Source organism: Lepidochelys kempii, chromosome 6 (assembly GCF_965140285.1).
Source record: "Lepidochelys kempii isolate rLepKem1 chromosome 6, rLepKem1.hap1, whole genome shotgun sequence".
NCBI lineage: Eukaryota > Metazoa > Chordata > Testudines > Cheloniidae > Lepidochelys > Lepidochelys kempii.
This window is the reverse complement of record NC_136385.1, coordinates 101,734,548-101,751,306: the sequence shown is the minus strand read 5'-3', so window position 1 is coordinate 101,751,306 and position 16,759 is coordinate 101,734,548. Positions and strand designations below refer to the sequence as shown.

General features: G+C 42.5%; 1 protein-coding gene across 2 annotated transcripts in view; it reads right to left on the bottom strand.

Annotated features, from left to right (window-relative positions):
- The window catches only part of TDP1 (tyrosyl-DNA phosphodiesterase 1), a 114,356-nt gene that overhangs the window by 65,566 nt on the left and 32,031 nt on the right, over positions 1-16,759 (bottom strand). For both annotated transcript variants that reach the window (XM_073349395.1, XM_073349397.2), the window contains exon 13: positions 14,309-14,416. In XM_073349395.1, the coding sequence (XP_073205496.1) occupies positions 14,309-14,416 (108 nt within the window). The remainder of the gene's footprint in view (positions 1-14,308; positions 14,417-16,759) is intronic.

Here is a 16,759-nt window from a genome sequence, read left to right as displayed (position 1 = left end):
ATTGGCCTTCTTGGCAACAAGGGCACACTGCTGACTCATATCCAGCTTCTCGTCCACTGTCACCCCTAGGTCCTTTTCCGCAGAACTGCTGCCTATCCATTCGGTCCCTAGTCTGTAGCTGTGCATTGGGTTCTTCCGTCCTAAGTGCAGGACTCTGCACTTATCCTTATTGAACCTCATCAGATTGATTATAACATATTTATAACTGAATGAAAGTTTATAGATACAGGGAAAAGAACCTACGAAGGGGAAAGAACAGTCATTTTCATTTCACAAATACATACACTGGCCTTTGAGAGACACGGTTGGTGTATGTGCAACTGTGATTGTCTGTACTGTCCCCCATGATGGAGTGGTAGGGGAAGTGCAGTGGCCCTGGATGCCACATGGAATTGAGGCAGGAAAGTAGGGAGGCCATAGAATGTAGTTCTCTATGAGCTGCAGAGTGAGGAGCAAACAGGAAATGGAATTTCACTGGGGCTTTACAAAGGGAAGAGGTCTGTACCTGGCCGCCAGGCAGTGGAGTTCAAAATGGTGACCAGAGCGGTCACAGTGAGGCATTGTGAGATACATCAACTTTAGTGGCCTCCAGGAGGTAAGTAATGCAGTGTCTGACACTGCGTTGACCTAAGTATGTCGACCTAAATGCTATGCATCTCAGAGAGGTGGAGTTAAGCGAGTGACATCGGCAGAAGCAACATTTTAGTATAGATGCTTACAGAATTAGATTGACCTAAGCTGTTTTATGTTGACCTGACTCTGTAGTGTAGACCAGGCATATGAGTCAATGAGAAAAAGGCTTTTCTATGGTATGGTAAAGGCTGTACTGCTATTTCTCTAACCCAAATACATCAATCAAGCTCTTAAGAGTTGTTGCAGCCTCCCTTACAGTCTAATTTTCCATAGACATTAACATAGGAATAAGTTACTAATTAAGATTCATTATTCCATTGTTAAGAGGATTTCTGCTGAATGCTTGGACATGCTTCCAGCAGCTCATTTTAGGCTACTTTTAAAGAGAAATCCAAATATTACACATTAGCTGAGGATTTGGTCCAACATCAGCAAGTTTCCAATGTAAAAGTTTGTACCAATTTCCACCTATTTCTTTTTAAAAAGGAGTTTAAGCAAATTTAGTGCTCAGGAAAACCTCACTGACAGCACTGAAAAGCTCTCTTCTCACCCCGCTCCGGCCCTGAAAGGGTTAAAAGCCACACCCAAATAGGAGACAGCTGGCCCTATAAAAGGGCTGTGAACCATCAGCTGAGTCAGTCTCTCTCTAGCTCTTGATAGAGAAGGGTACTTGGGACAGAGCAGTGCTGGGGAGCTCTATCCTGGCAAATCCCCAGGCTGTGGGCCTTGTCAAAGGCCAAAAAGGGTACTGGGGTTGCAAGGGTGCAGCCTGGATTAGGCAGAGGCAGCAGGTCCGATTGCCAATGATGAGTGGTTTACAGACTGCAGTCTGCCCCAGTGAGCAGGGGCTGGATGATGACTGGCAGTAGCCACTGAGGCAAGGTGCGTTTAGAGGGTGGGGGTTCCCTGGGAGGGGAGACCTTGAGCAGGGGGTACTGCAGAGGCAGAACCCCGAGGTAAAGGGCACTGGGGTCCAGGCAGGACACGGGGCCTGAGGCACGTGAGCCACTGGCCTGCAGAGGGCACTCTGGGCTGAAATTGAGCTAATTCCCAGGATAACCCGCAGGAGGCACCACACTGAGTCTCGTCTCATTACAGTATGGAAAAGAATCTAGAGAGCCAGGTAAAAAGTAAGCAAACAGCAGGAGAGGCAGTGGTGTGTGGTCCTATGAGGAAGCCAAGAGACAGACAGATCATCTTTTGGACAAAGTTCTCACTGAAACAGCAGACTTGGATTTCTGACTTTTTCCTGTTTGTTTCTACTGTGTTCAGGACTGTCTGTGTGTACATTCTTTTTTAAACAAACAGGATTGCACCAAAGAATGTACCCGAGTCTTATCAATTTTTGCTCCTAACCCAAGCAACCTGTCAAGACACCAAATACTGGCTAACTGCTTGGGCCATGGGGCAACATTATAATTTATTATTTGTATTGTAGTAGTGCCTAGGAGTCCTAATCTTGGACCAGAGTGACATCACTGTAATGATTTATGCTCGACTCACATTCTCAAGATTTTCTTTACAACCATAACAGTTAGCAACATTTATTTTAAATTGAAGCTTATATTCCGAGACAACTCTGTGGTATGGGGTGAATTCCGTAGCACACACTGCAGCACGGAATCACAGAAAGCACAAGGTCCTGATTTGGGGTCTGCAAAGACTAGCTATGACGAATTCTACAACTATTTGAAGGGATAATACTCGCAAGAGGGAGACAAATTATTTAGCATTGTACACGGGTGTATCACTAGAAATCTTTGGAAGAAATTGCGAATAGGACATTTTAGGCTAAATATCAGGAAAAGCTTCCCAACAATGAGATACTGGACTGTTATAGTTTAGTACTCAACACTGCATTTTTTCTGTCTTGCTAAGAGATTTAAATTCCTCTCTTTAATTTGCCAAGTGCTGCTTTAAGAAAGGATAAAATAGTATTTCAACAGGGGATCTTATTACCTAAAGGGCACATCTCAAGACTGAGAAACACATACCGAACAATGAAAACTAAATTATATCCAGCAATTTTTATTTAGAAAATTATATATATCTAGATTTAGACTTGTAAGACCCTCAGATCTGGCTAATTTAAGTAGCACTATTGAACTCCATTACAGTATTTAATAATGTTCAGATATTGTTCTGCTATATAGTACCCAGAGGCACAGCTGATGCCCACACACAGCTTGCTGAATTTGTCCATAACTGCTTAATTAGGGATTAACAACAAAAATTTTAGTTATAAGCTATGGACGCATCAATTAGAAATAACGGAGGAGGAAAAGGACCTCGGAGTATTGGTTGATCATAGGATGACTATGAGCCGCCAATGTGATATGGCCGTGAAAAAAGCTAATGCGGTCTTGGGATGCATCAGGAGAGGTATTTCCAGTAGGGATAAGGAGGTTTTAGTACCGTTATACAAGGCACTGGTGAGACCTCACCTGGAATACTGTGTGCAGTTCTGGTCTCCCATGTTTAAGAAGGATGAATTCAAACTGGAACAGTTACAGAGAAGGGCTACTAGGATGATCCGAGGAATGGAAAACTTGTCTTATGAAAGGAGCTTGACTTGTTTAGCCTAACTAAAAGAAGGTTGAGGGGAGATATGATTGCTCTCTATAAATATATCAGAGGGATAAATACCGGAGAGGGAGAGGAATTATTTAAGCTCAGTACTAATGTGGACACAAGAACAAATGGATATAAACTGGCCACCAGGAAATTTAGACTAGAAATTAGACGAAGGTTTCTAACCATCAGAGGAGTGAAGTTTTGGAATAGCCTTCCAAGGGAAGCAGGGGGGGCAAAAGATCTATCTGGCTTTAAGATTAAACTAGATAAGTTTATGGAGAAGATGGTATGATGGGATAACATGGTTTTGGTAATTAAATATTCATGGTAAATAGGCCCAATGGCCTGTGATGGGATATTAGATGGGGTGGGATCCGAGTTACCCAGGAAAGTATTTTCTGTAGTATCTGGCTGATGAATCTTGCCCATATGCTCAGGGTTTAGCTGATCGCCATATTTGGGGTCGGGAAGGAATTTTCCTCCAGGGCAGATTGGAAGAGGCCCTGGAGGTTTTTCACTTTCCTCGGTGGCATGGGTCACTTGCTGGAGGATTCTCTGCTCCTTGAAGTCTTTAAACTACGATTTGAGGACTTCAATAGCACAGATATAGGTGTGTGAGGTTTTTTGGAGGAGTGGTGGGTGAAATTCTGTGGCCTGTGTTGTGCAGGACGTCAGACTAGATGATCATAATGGTCCCTTCTGACCTAAATATCTATTAATTAAAATTAGATAACAGTGCAGCCATAACTTATTTAATTCCTTACACCCTTTACAAAGGCACTTCAACAGGAGTCTGAACACTTCGGTGGATAATGCATCTTTCTCACCCATCTGAAAACTATACTAATGTTTTTGCTCAGCCACATTTCTTTGCTCCACAATATATATCCTGCTGATTGCTAGGCAACCATAACAGTTCTACCACATGCATGCAGTCAGTTGTAAACGATAGTGTTTTGTTAGTTACTAACACACACAGATTTCTCATAACTTACCTTGTTTACCAATCACCAATTAGCAATGTTCAGACAAACACTCTTACATCCCAGCTTCTATTCCTACTTGATCCTGAAATGAAATCTTAGCACTGTACTTTTTTAAAAAAAATTTTGCACTAATGTTGTGTTTCCTATCTGAGGATCTCAAAGCACTTGATATGTATTGATTAAGCCTCACAACACCGTTCTGTGGAAGTATACCTAGTATTCAGATGGAGAAACTGCACAGATGTTAAGTGTACAGAGGTTAAGTGATTTGCCCGAAGTCACAGAGCAAGTCAGTGAAAGAGCCAGGATTACATCTCAGGTGTCCTTATAGGCGACAAACTCAATTTCATTTGCCACATGATAGCGTGGGTTATAGATCCATTAATGAAGCAAACTCAAATAGGAAGAAGCCCTTATTGAACAACAGCATCATCATCTAGCTCTTATACAATGCTTTTCATCTATAGAACTCAAACTGCTTTACAGAAGAGGTCAGTACTATATCATTCTCTCCATTTTACAGATGGAGAACCTGAAGCACAGAGAGATATAGACACTCAAATCCATGATAAAGCCCTCCTAGGGCTACAGTCATTCAAAGCTATGTTTAATGGGTTTTAAACGGTACCTAATTATGGACTGGACAGCCAGCAGAGTAAGTTCTATTTATTGATTTCTCCTATTGCTCTCATGGACCCCAAAAGTCACTTCATCCAAATATTCATTTTTAAACATGTCTGGTCCTGGATGGAGGACTAGTCATGCAATAGCAGACCAACCCTGTCAGATAAAAACATCCAAAGATACAGTAACTAAGTTACTGTGCTGGTTGGGTCTGCATTTGGGGCACATCAACCAATATCAACAGACAGCCCCTAGAGGATGTGGATTCCTGCCTGGGGAAAGAAAGTGTTTTGGAGTTTACAGCATGAGAGGAATTGCTTCTGTACCCTCTTCCAGTAATATATACACATGTTCTGTTTACTGAGCTCCTGGGTCTCGACCTCTTTGTGCTGATCCACCAAAAAGGCGATGATGAGGTCATGCAACACTACAATGCTATGTTGATAGCCATAGCCTTGAGTCAGAAAGGGATAAATAGTGCCACTGCTGTAGTAAGATGAGGCCCTGAAACATAAATCCTTGTATCAGAGGCCCGGTACTAAGGCCTGAACCAAAGTAATGGTCAAGGCTTTGTTAACATAAAGCAAAGTTAAGCTGCGAGCAAGAGACAGGCCCTGTCCAGAATCTGGCAAGGAAAGGGCTGATGTTGCAAACACACACATACCTAAAAGGTACTGGACACTAAAGATATAAATATGTGCCAGGATGGTACCAAGAACACTCTGATACTAGGTTTCAGAGGAACAGCCGTGTTAGTCTGTATTCGCAAAAAGAAAAGGAGTACTTGTGGCACCTTAGAGACTAACCAATTTATTTGAGCATGAGCTTTCGTGAGCTACAGCTCACTTCATCAGATGTTTACCGTGGAAACTGCAGCAGACTTTATATACACACAGAAATCATGAAACAATACCTCCTCCCACCCCACTGTCCTGCTGGTAATAGCTTATCTAAAGTGATCAACAGGTGGGACATTTCCAGCACAAATCCAGGTTTTCTCACCCTCCACCCCCCCACACAAATTCACTCTCCTGCTGGTGCTAGCCCATCCAAAGTGACAACTCTTTACATAATCAAGTCGGGCTATTTCCTGCATAGATCAAGGTTCTCTCACATCCCCCCCACCCCCATACACACACAAACTCACTCTCCTGCTGGTAATAGCTCATCTAAACTGACCATTCTCCAGGTTTAAATCCAAGTTAAACACAAGGAACATGCTGACCCATCCCAAAGACAGGGTCAAAAGGATATGTTGGATAGAGTTGTTTTGTTCAAACCAATATGTACCAGCTGAGAGGCGGCACCCTAATACGTAGAGGGGTTGTACCTCGATACATCAGTAGTGAGGTGTAACTTGTTCGTACCTGCGTATAAGAATGCACCCCTGAGGAATTGGCTTTGTCTGGCCTAAGGGGCAGTGGTAAATCCCGCCACTGACTGAGCCGGTCCATTGATAGGGAGCATATATGTACTAGCAGAACTGTAGACATCTGATCCGTGGAGCTAGAGACTGTGTTTCGTTTGGAGTCTGTGGTCATTGAGCGGTTTGCTCAAGATCTGATGTGCCAGCTATCTGCGCAGAGCTGGGACAGCACACAGGGAGAACACACGTAGCCGACTGTTAACAACATTGGATAGAGCAGAGCACCATACACAGGTGACACCTGACAACTGCCATACTCTTGGTTATCTTTTGAGATACCCTGAGGAGCAATAGAAAAGGTGGGAGGACATATAGCAGGTACCTTGCCTATATTTGCAAGATGCCATTCACTATTTTACATGTGAGGTCCTGCCACATGAGCCACAGGGCACTTTACACTCCTGAGGGAATTCTGTGCCATGCAGAAATCAATGTGTGTGCAGAATTTCCCTTTTCCCTCCCACAGAAATGGGCTCCAGAGACGTTAGCCACCACTAGGGGCTGCTGGACCTGGCAGAGCCCAGCTTGCAAATAGAAAACAAGGCTGGGGGGAGGGGGAGGAGGAAACTGGAAGGCTCCCAGCAGCTGGAGTTCCCAGCACTCCCTAAAGCAAAGAGGTGGTAGTGAGCAGAAAACTCCATGCAAGCCCGGGACTCAGCACTGGGCTGTTTCTCCCTGGCCTCTGGGAGGTAAGGGGTGCGGGTGTCTGGGCCGGGGAAGGGAGGGGGCAGGGAGAGAGAGTCTAACTGCACATAGGGCTGGTTGGGAGACCTGCAGATAGCTCTGAAGCAACAGAGGCCTGATACTGGCGCCGCAAGTGTTCTAGTTATCACTTGCGACAAGGAGTTTTCTTCTGTAGTATTTCACAGACTGCTTCAATTTTCCACATGACCTCTATTCCTTTCTATAAAAAGAAAAAAGGAGTACTAGTGGCACCTTAGAGGCTAACCAATTTATTTATTAGTCTCTAAGGTGCCACAAGTACTCCTTTTCTTTTTGCGAATACAGTCTAACATGGCTGCTACTCTGAATCCTTTCTATAGCGTCTGACAGGAGTCAGGATGCAAGACAACTTTTTTGATGACTGAACAGTCTTAGCTTTCCATTAATCACTAAAATAGCTGGGAATTGATTTGTATGAGCATCTGATCTCAGAGACCAAAGCCCCATATACTTGCATGAAACCAATCTGAATCCCGTTCCCTTTAACCCCTTCCTTTCCAGGGACAAGACCTCAGGTCTTGTGATTTTTAGGTTGAGAGGAACCACACATGTAGTACAGGTCACTCATGTTAGCAATGCTTGTGAAATCATGTGCAGGCACGTCGAGTGTCAGATGACAGTTCATAAATTATTTTTGTTGCCCTGATACCTCCTGAGTTTTTAGGTCCAAAGGAGGGGGCCGAAATGATGCCTGCTGGGACTTGGATGCCTGTGAGGAGGCCACTCTTTCAGATAAAAAGTTTACCCTGTTTAGAAATGCTGATTCCCTGACCACAAGGGAAAATATCTCTATTAAAGATAAATGTGGCTATCAGATTAAATTCTGACTGGTGCACACTGAGGAACCATCTGGCCTTATAAAACAGAGGCCAGGGTCTTTTCTGCATTCCTCTCCCATGCTGTACTTTATGAAGGTGAGCAAGGGAACCAGGCACTAATTTTCTTATTCATTTATTTCCCCTTTTGGAGTTTGTCCCCACAACCCCGCTTCAGAGGGAGGAGTAAAATTGGACTCAGAGACTGCTGCAAATATACTTCAAGTGGCAATCTTCAAAGTGCCTGGGCTTATTTGTCTTCTCTTCCCCAGGTGGGTCCCTTCTGGGTCTCCAGGATGAGCTCGATCCCCTTTTCATTGTATAAGATCTATGTGTGCCACCATAGGGACCCCAGTAGGGATGAGGAAGAGGGAGGCTGCTGTGAAATGGACCATAGGCCTCAGTCTAGCCCTGGCAACGTTCATGCTGTGTCCGGTACCTTCCATCCACAACCCGAAGGGAAGGGAAGGAGATGGCTCAGTTCTGTGATCAGAGATGTGGCTGCTGGGGCAGGCTAGAGAGACTCGGGCATTATCTTCCATTTGGTGCACTGCCCTTCTGGCGTCACTCCCCTCATGGTATAGAGTGAAAGTGAGCTGTCTTCCCTGGAGCCAGCTCTTTTCCAATCCTGTCTGCTTCCTTCCTGCTCTCAAGGTGCGCTTGTCCTGACTGGACTGCAAGGAAAACTCTGTTCTGCCCACAGAGCCAGCCAAGCTCCCCAACAAAACATTTGATGGGGAAGAAGTTGAGCCTACACTGCAGATGGGAGGTGTAATTTCCAGCTTGGGCAGAAAACACATGCCAGTGCTACACTAGCCCATGCACTAAAAATAATAGTGTGGCTGTGGAGGCTTGGCTTAGCTACAGTCACACCCAATCTGCTGGGTACCTGCCCGCACCACCAGGGCCACATTGCTCTGCTTGAGCTAGAAAGCTAAAAGTAGCAATCATGTGTACATCTACCTGAGCTGGGAAAGACTCCTCCCAGCTGCAGTGCAGATATACCCATGAACCCTTCCTTTTGCCTCTGACTTTTCTCAGCCTCGTTTGCTCCTTGAAAATTGCAGGGATAACAACTGCTGCAAATGCCTCCAAAGAGGAAGTGGAGCTGAAGAGACAATCTCTCCAGAAACCAACTGCAATTTTGGGGCATGGCTGGGAATTAGCCCTGGTCTACACCAGGGTGGGGTGGGGGGGGGGGCGTGGTGGTGTCATCGATGTAAGGTATGCAACTTCAGCTACAAGAATAGCATAGCTGAAGTCGACGTACCTAGATCGACTTACCACGGCACCTTCACGGCGGTGAGTCGACTGCTGCTGCTCCCCTGTCGACTCCACTTGCGCCTCTCATGGTGCTGGAGTTCCAGAGTCAGCAGGAGAGCGCTTGGGGATCGATTTATCGCATCTAGATGAGACGCAATAAATCTACCCCCAATATATCGATCGCTACCTGCCGATCCGGAGGGTAGTATAGACCTACCCTTAGACATTGAGCTAAATTGTCAATCTAAAACATTGAAATAAATCCTCATTCTAGTTGTACACATCACAAAGATAAACAACTGAATAAGATTAGCTGCCTCCAGAGATGTCCAGGATTAGAACAGGAGGTGGGGTGTATGTCAGGACTGAATTGCAACGGCAGAGCTGTGTGGGAATTTTACACAGCCATGGATTGCACTACGAGAGGTTCAAACTAATGCCATTATTCAGAAGTACCCACAAATTTAGAAAAAAATAGAGCAATCAACAGTCAAACCAGAGTCTAGATCTAGCTACAGATTTGACAGGACTGAAAGAGAATGCAAAGTCACTCCTAGGTTCTATACCACATTAATAAGTATTTACACAGCAATAATCCATTTGGGATTCATAAAACTAAGGTTTCAGAGTAACAGCCGTGTTAGTCTGTATTCGCAAAAAGAAAAGGAGTACTTGTGGCACCTTAGAGACTAACCAATTTATTAGAGCATAAGCTTTCGTGAGCTACAGCTCACTTCATCAGATGCATATCGTGGAAACTGCAGCAGGCTTTATATATACACAGAGAATATGAAACAATACCTCCTCCCACCCCACTGTCCTGCTGGTAATAGCTTATCTAAAGTGATCATCAGGTGGGCCATTTCCAGCACAAATCCAGGTTTTCTCACCCTCCACCCCCCCACACAAATTCACTCTCCTGCTGGTGATAGCCCATCCAAAGTGACAACTCTTTACACAATGTGCATGACCATCAAGGGCCCAACTTGATTGTCATGCACATTGTGTAAAGAGTTGTCACTTTGGATCGGCTATCACCAGCAGGAGAGTGAATTTGTGTGGGGGGGTGGAGGGTGAGAAAACCTGGATTTGTGCTGGAAATGGCCCAACCTGATGATCACTTTAGATAAGCTATTACCAGCAGGACAGTGGGGTGGGAGGAGGTATTGTTTCATATTCTCTGTGTATATATAAAGCCTGCTGCAGTTTCCACGATATGCATCTGATGAAGTGAGCTGTAGCTCACGAAAGCTTATGCTCTAATAAATTGGTTAGTCTCTAAGGTGCCACAAGTACTCCTTTTCTTTCATAAAACTAAGGGACTTTCTATATTGCTGTACAATATGTAAAATTCCATTTTCAGCTGGAGAGAAACAAAAAACCAATACAATTAAAGTACTCAATTAAAATGAGATTCATTCAAAGGGCAGGGTTTCTCTATGGAATTTTTCACTGCCCAGTGATGCAGTAGCTATGGCAACTATGCAACACAAAGCCTCCGAAAACATACTGTAGTGGGAGTCAGAGACTAGATAAGTTTTTTGCATAAACTATTGCATATGGAGTGGTGAATTCATGCAATTCCTTTAATGAAAGATGAATGAATAAATAAAGAACTCAGAATATTTTCTTATCATAGAGCTGAACTATCATTACTTCTCAACACAAATCACTGAAATTTTTAAAAAAGGCAGTTAGAGACTCCAAGAGTTTAATAGCCTCCCTTTATCTGTGAATGAGATGGCTGACTTTTCATGGTCATCAGGCAGAAAATAATAAACTCTCAGAGTAGAAGTTACATGAGCTCATGGCTTAAACAGCCATTTGCCATTTTAAGATTAAGAGTTCTTCAGCAAGTGTTCTTGCATAAATCAGATGCAAGTTGTTGGTGCAGAAATGAGAAGAAACCTGTTAGGGCTATCTAGTCCATCTCTCTGCTAGTGCAGGATTGTTCCCAACAGTGCATTTTGTAGTTCTTTGGCCAGTTTGCTTTTGAAGTCCAAAATGTTGCAGCTTTCATCACTTCCATTGGGAGAGCTTAACAGACATCTCACCATCCAAGGAAGAAAAATAAACCCCCAAAGCCCACCCTGGATCAACATTAAGAAGGGTTTCTAGCAACTCTGACTATAGATCATGAAAGAATTAAATACAATGAACTAGAAAATTTGAGCTCTGCTCCTAATTCATGTGACTTTGGACAAGTCATTTAGCATCTGTTTTCCCATCTGTAAACTGGAGATAATACTCACCTTCAGGGGTGTTGTGAAGTTTAATGTTTGTAAATTGTAAATAGGAGATGCTACAGAAGAACAAAGTATTATTAGGTCTGGGATTTTTGACAACTTCAGCATATGCTCATATACCACCAATTGCTTTCCTAGATAAGTCAAAAATTTGTTCTGAGCAGCAGGGCAGCCTATTTTTATGTTAACAGAAATTATTTACTTGTGATAAGGGTCATCTGTTCAAGAAGATAGAAGTAATTGAAACAAACTGGAAAGACAAAAGCTTGGGTGGGAGACTTCCATGCAATTCATCAGGTGAACTACGTACACAAGGGAAAAAAAAAAGAGACTCTCAGCTCTAGCCACCACAAAAAAAGCAAGTGCTGACTTCAGAATGTCCCTGGGTGATGATACCTAGTGCACAGACCGTTGCACTTAACATTTGCAAAACCTTGTACAAACATTACAACAGGATGCTTCTGTTCAGGCAAGAAATTCAGCACAAAATTCTGCCTCTCCTCCCACTGAGTTAAATAAGTTACTGTATTTCTTTTCACATTTTCCACTGACAATACTTTGGATATTGGTCATTCTATGGATCAAAACCTTGGTGAAATGAAGGCCCATAACATGTATAGTTCATACCCCAGATATAAAGCTAACTCACAGCTGCTTCTCATTCTGATCATTAAAATAATAATACATAGCTCTTAATAGTCTTCTTGTTACGTTGTTCACCTCACCCCTCCCTCATCTGTTTACTGCCTCCACCTGTTATCTTAGATTCCAAGTTCTTTAGGGCAGGGATAATCTTCTTGTTATATGTTTATACAGTGCCTAGCACAATGGGTCTCCAACCTGGATTGGGACCTCTATATGCTACCACAATACAAATGATATTTAACATCAGAGGAGCCCTGCATCATTATTTAGCATGTTAGAGTCTGTCAAACCAGACCACCTGTCTCATGGAGAGGAGAAGCTGGGCTTTTACAGAAGAGGGTGAAAAGAGACACTAGCTCCTCTGCGCATCCTAGTCACCTAGCCATTTTTACCAGTCTGGATAGAGGCAGAAAAATACAGCTGCAGCAGAATTGTTTCTATACAGATTAAAATTTACCTATGAGAGGCATCAGTGGCTCTTTAAGTGGCCCACCTTGATTATCATGCACATTGTAGGGAGAGTGGTCACTTTTGATAAGCTATTACCAGCAGGAGAGCGAGTTTGTGTGTGTGGTTTTTGGAGGGGGGTGAGGCAGTGAGAGAACCTGGATTTGTGCTGGAAATGACCCACCTTGATTATCATACACATTGTGAAGAGAGTGGTCACTTTGGATAAGCTATTACCAGCAGGACAGTGGGGTGGGAGGAGGTATTGTTTCATGGTCTCTGTGTGTATATAATGTCTACTGCAGTTTCCACGGTATGCATCCGATGAAGTGAGCTGTAGCTCACGAAAGCTCATGCTCAAATAAATTGGTTAGTCTCTAAGGTGCCACAAGTACTCCTTTTCTTTTTGCAAAGACAGACTAACACGGCTGTTACTCTGAAATCTTTAAGGCAAGTGATTTTTCATTTAATTAAATGGTAACACAACAAAAATGAGTTGTTGACATTTAAATTTCCAAAAATGTGTGATTGTACGATGCCTACCACAATGGAGTATCACTCTTGGTTGGCCCTTTGGCACTATTGTAATAAGCATGAATAATAATAAATATGTTTATAGGAAAGTATCATGGATGTACACCATAGCAATGAATTTATTCTATTAACTTGTATATAGGCCTACAAATTGTTCAAGGGATTGTTTCAAACATTTCTAGCATCCCTTCTAGACATCTTTTTTTACATGGTACTTTGATTTAATATATTTTTTGTGACAAAATGTGTTTGCATAGTCAGTCTTAAATATTTCAAAGCATCTCTTATGCACCTAAGTTGTCACAAGGTGCAATTTACTGATTTTTAGTACTTAAACACTTACTAAAAAAAAAAAGTGAGTGGTGATTCATTCATTCATTTCTGCTCTTTGGGCCTGATCCTGTTTCTACCCAATAGCAACAACAAAACTCTTACTGAACTCAGTGAGAACAGATTTATGAGAGATTACGAAAAGTCTTCCATAAATGCACAGAAGAAACCTTAAATGGATCAAAACAAGGTGGACTCTATCTACAACTTTTCATATTATTGCTTTTCTAAATACCAAAAAGATTATAAAGATAGTTGACCTGGCCCTAAGAAAAATGAAATCTCCATACATTAAAGATTAGCTTTAATTATAGATATATGGATTCCAAGGCCAGAAGGGACAATTATAATCATCTAGTCTGACTTCCTATATAATACAGGCCACAGAACTTCCCACATCAAATGCCTAGAACCTATCTTGATTTAAAAATTGCCAGTGCTGGAGAATCTGCCATGACTCTTGGTAAATTGGTCCAACGGTTAATTACTCTTGCTGTTTAAAAATGTACATCTTATTTCTAGTCTAAATTTGTCTAGCTTTGACTTCCAATCACTGGATCATGTTATACCTTTCTCTGCTAGATGGAAGAGCCCATTATTAAATATTTGTTCCCCATGTAGGCACTTATAGTAATCAAGTCACCCCTTAATCTTCTCTTTGTTAAGCTAAATAGACTGAGTTCTTTGAGTCCACCACTGTGAGGCATGTTTTCTAATCCTTTAATCATTCTTGATGGTTTTCTCTGAACCCTCTCCAATTTATCAACATCCTTCTTGAACTGTGGACACCAGAATGGGACACAGTATTCCTGAAGCCTGCCAAATACAGAGGTAAAATAACTTCCCTACTCCTACTGGAGATTCCTCTGTATATGAGCCCAAGAACTGCATAAGCCCTTTTGGCCACAGGGTCACACTGGGAGGTCACATTCAACTGATTATCTACCACAACCCCCAAATCTTTTTCCAGAGTTATTGCTTCCCAAGACAGAAAGTCCTCCATCATGTAAATATGGTCTGCAGCCTTTGTTCGCAGGAATTAGGAATGTATAGTTCGTTTACCTTGTAACTAAAAACCACGCAATCTTCTGGAAGTCAGGAGATGGCCTCATGTAAGTCTTAATGTGAGGCATAGCATGGCTGCGGCCTGAGGTTTCTGCTGACCATTTGCTGCAAAACAAAAACAAAAAAAAGGAATTTACTTCAAATAAGCAGCTTTAGTTTTGTAGCTCCCAAAGTCACTGTACCATATAACAAGTAAGTAATTCCGTACGTATATTGGGCACGTGGCTGCAGCAGTCCAAGTTTGATATATATTCTTACTTACCTTGCTATACTTAACATTCATGTTACTGAAAACAAATAATATGAAATCTTTCAATTACGCATCTAGATATTGCTTAAAGCCCATCGCACACCACAGTTGGAAGTCAGGCCATATTTACATATTACAAAGGATATATATTTATATAAACAAATTTCTTGTGTGCCCCAGGATGCCTTGAGGAAACATTCCATTCTTCCATCCTAGTTATCCACCACCAAACACTTTAAGAACAGATTCCAAACTTCCAGCCAAGTAGAAGAGGATAGTGTGCTCTTTGGAACTAGTAAATGACTTATTCAATCAGGAGTTCATTAACAGTACTGTTCATTTCTTTGGCATGTTCCAAGATTATCACAAAGCACATTACAAAACGTTAGTGAATTATGTCTCCACAATCCTGTTAAGTAGGGCAAACATTATCTCCATTTTAATCAGTGGTGAAATGAAGGCAGAATGAGATTAAGTAATTCTCCCAAAGTTACCCAAGGTGTTTATGGTAGAGTCAGGAATGAAACCCAGATCTCCTGACTTCTGTTCCTCTGCCATAATCTAAAAGACCATCCTTCCTGTTGTCCACTGAGCTAATATTTAACCTTTTGAGTGATCACTTATGTCCACTTTCCTTCTGCCTTTCAACATACAAACTAATTACTGTATTTTAACAAGAGGAACATCAATTATCTTCCATTTAAGCACCAGAATCATCTAACTACAGTAAATCTATTTAACAGTCCAAGAGACTAGATACATAGTGGCTTTTCTCCAAACATAAATAACTAGAGCTATCAAAATTGGAAATGTATTGTTATGACTAAGAATTTCCTTTGATAGGGCCACACAGATTTGGGGAGGGGGGGAAGAGGGGGTAGACAGGAAGGAAGAGGAAGGAGAAAAGTCAAATTCCCCACTCAGTTTTTTTTTTTTTAATACTTATTTTTCAAGTCACATTAAAAAAAAAAGTCACTGGAGAGTACAGTAACATGGAAAGGGAGATTGGAAAGAGGAGTTTAAAAAAGGATGCTGTCAACCTAAATATATTACATAATATATGTGACAGGGTCGGGCCGGATGGCTATAGGAGAGTAACAGAAGGCAGATATATCAGCCCCAGGCTAAGTAGGTCTCTTTTCCCTGGCTAAGGTAACAGGGAACATTCCAGAACAATCAGGAACCTTCTGGAGACAATTAAGACAGACAGGCTGATTAGAACACCTGCAGCCAATCAGGAAGCTGCTAGAATCAATTAAGGCAGGCTAATCAGGGCACCTGGGTTTAAAAAGGAGCTCACTTCAGTTTGTGGTGTGCATGTGTGAGGAGCTGGGAGCAAGAGGCGCTAGGAGCTGAGAGTAAGAACGCATACTGTTGGAGGACTGAGGAGTACAAGCATTATCAGACACCAGGAGGAAGGTCCTATGGTGAGGATAAAGAAGGTGTTGGGAAGAGGCAATGGGGAAGTATGCTAGGGAGTTGTAGCTGTCGCACAGCTGTTCCAGGAGGCACTCTAGACAGCTGTATTCCACAGGTCCCTGGGCTGGAACTCAGAGTAGAGGGCAGGCCCGGGTTCCCCCCAAACCTCCCAACTCCTGGTCAGACACAGGAGGAGTTGACCTGGACTGTGGGTTCATGAAAACGGCAAAACTAAGGGCTGCCGTGAAGCTCCAAGGTAAGCAAATCCGCCAATAAGCGCAAGACCCACCAAGGTAGGAGGAACTTTGTCACACAAGGGAGAAAAGCATTTTTAAAAATTGGGTAACAGAACTGTAAAACCAAAGAAATTGACAAGAGACTCTGGGCAGATGCAGTATCTGTGTAACTCATGTTTGAAACAGACTAGATTTCAAGTTGACAGTGTGGTTTTTTGGCGTATTTTTAAATGTAAGCCCCAGTGTTGGTTTAATTCTAAACCTGACTACAGATGATTGGGGGGGGGGGGGAGGAAATCATTCTTTGGCAGCAAGGTTAAAAAGGAAGAAAAGACAGAGCACATTTCAATATAACAACAACTTGAGGGTTACTTTGTTAAATATCTTTGGTGATATAAACACATCTGCATCAGAATTTAGTTAGCCCTGAATATGGTTCAAGGCTGATCTTGTGCCACCGTAACAACCTCAGACCTGTTCGATGTGCTAAGGGTTAAATAAGGAAAGTTGAAAGGGACTAGCTTTGAGAGATTATTATAATAT